The sequence below is a fragment of the Terrapene carolina genome, unplaced genomic scaffold (assembly GCF_002925995.2).
Source record: "Terrapene carolina triunguis isolate 2854851 unplaced genomic scaffold, T_m_triunguis-2.0 Scaffold30, whole genome shotgun sequence".
Lineage (NCBI taxonomy): Eukaryota > Metazoa > Chordata > Testudines > Emydidae > Terrapene > Terrapene triunguis.
Genome location: NW_020664381.1, coordinates 9,136,964 through 9,138,989, shown reverse-complemented (window position 1 = coordinate 9,138,989; position 2,026 = coordinate 9,136,964). Strand labels below are relative to the sequence as shown.

At 59.5% G+C, this 2,026-nt stretch overlaps 1 protein-coding gene across 1 annotated transcript in view; it reads left to right on the top strand.

Moving 5' to 3' along the window:
• The first annotated feature begins 1,429 nt into the window (after window positions 1-1,429).
• LOC113406382 (hormonally up-regulated neu tumor-associated kinase-like) overlaps window positions 1,430-2,026 on the top strand; it is a 75,348-nt gene continuing 74,751 nt past the window's right edge. The window contains exon 1 of the mRNA XM_026650965.1: window positions 1,430-1,687. Coding sequence (XP_026506750.1) covers window positions 1,430-1,687 — 258 coding nt within the window. The remainder of the gene's footprint in view (window positions 1,688-2,026) is intronic.

Sequence of the window (2,026 nt, the reverse complement as noted above, 5' to 3'; positions counted from 1 at the left end):
CCTGATTGCCACTGTAAATACCTGCACATACTGTGTACAAAAGAGGGAAGGGGAGGAGAATGGAAGGGTCTGATTTCTTCTCCCTTTCCCTGAGATGAGGAAGATCTGCGCAGAAAGGATTGCCCTTGCTCCACGCTCCACTAAGGGGGATACAGTTTATAGGAAAGAAGCTATACCAAATAAAGTTATGTTGTAAAATGCAACTTGGAATTAATCGGTAAAAACAAAATCAGGGTAGAGAACTTAAAAATGTAGAACCCACTTGTAAATAAAGTGATAATTTGAACTGAAGCAAAAGGGTGGTACTCGAAAAGCTGCATAGGAACTGCATTGACACTCTCTGGATTTATTAACAACGTAGAGGGGGGGAAGTATTCATGCACTCACTAGCAGAGCTGTCACGATCTCAGCTCTGGAGCACATTCCACCAACAAAGGAGTGAAAAAACACACACCTGAAGTGTTCATAAGCAGAAAGGTGGGGAAAGCGGCGCAGCATAAAAATATTCTCAAGCAAGAATAAAACATGAGAAAATATAACCACACGCATACATGTCCAGAAAAAGAACCACGTCGAATGGCTGTATCTGGCTGGGAGCTGGGATTTGCAGTCTAATTATATACAGAGAGGTGCACCGTCATGAATTTCAGGTGGCTTTTCTCTCTGGGAGAGGGTTTTTGGGGTGTTCTGTTTTGAGAGCCGTGCACTAGCAGAGGGGGAAGGAGTGGGGGACCAGCGTTTGAAAATGTTCAGGCTGCTGTGTTGAGTTTAGATCACATCTGTTCCCGCCGCGTGTGATCGGATTAAATTACTGCACATTCAAACGGAATGAGGCTTTTCCCCTCCCTCCCCCATCCGAGAGGGCGCCTCAAGCAAAGAGAAAACACCTCTCTCTGCACAGTCCAGGAGAGCGAGGGAGACAGACACACACAGAGAGAGGGGAGGGGTAAAGAGAAACAGACCCAATAGGGAAACCGGATTGCAGGGGGACTGGAGACAATTGATCTGCGGGAGCTGGCTCTCGCTTGCTTCTCAACGTGATGCGCTGTGTGCCAGCATTGCTCGCTCGCCTTCAGTAGTTGCTAGGCTGGCTGCACACTGCATTGTTGCCGGCGCTCTCCGGAGAGGATCGTGCTGGAGCGGCCGCCCCACCTCCCCCCCAGTGTAGCCCGCGGCTGGTCGGAGGAACTTTTCTCCTTGCCTCGAGAAGGCGCCTGAGCAGCGCCCCCCAGCCCCACGTGCGCTCGGGAGGCGAGCGCCTGGCTGCAGCCTCTCCGCGGGGCTTGCAGAGCTGGGAGCGGGCGCCCAGAGCCGCTGGCCACGGCGGGACCCTGCAGAGGCGGGACTTGCCCCGATGCCCAGTGAAGGCGCCCGGCGGCAGCAGCAGTAGCAGCGGCGGCGGCGGACGGGGCAGAAGCGGGGCAGGAGGATGCCGGCGGCTGCGGGCGACGGGCTGCTGAGCGAGCCGCCGGCGGCGGGGTTCGGCGATGGCGGGGAGCCGCGGAAGCCGCCCCTGGGCTCGGAGGGAAGTTTCCTGGCCGCCTGGGTCAGCGCAGCGGGCGCGCGGGAGCGGCTCCGCGATTTCCAGCACACCAAGCGCGTCGGCAACTACCTGATCGGCAGGAAGCTGGGAGAGGGGTCCTTCGCCAAAGTGCGGGAGGGGCTGCATGTGGTGACCGGCGAGAAGGTACCGACCTCCCCGCACCCACCCCGCCAGCTTCCCTCCCGCTAGCCATCCTGCCCAGCCCCGGCCGCTGCCCCCGTGCACCCCGACCCCGCTCCCCGAGGGGGCAACTCCCCCCCGCCATGCACCCCGCTCCCCGGGGGGAAGTTTCCCCCATGCACCCCGTTCCCCCCATGCACCCCGACCCTGCTCCCGGGGGGCAGCTCCCCCGTGCACCACGAACTTGCTGCCAGGGGCAGCTCCCCCTCCCACCATGCACCCCGACCCCGCTCCCGGGGGGGCAGCTCCCCCCCATGCACGCCGATCCCGGAGGCAGCTCCCCACTATCCATCCACCACACTC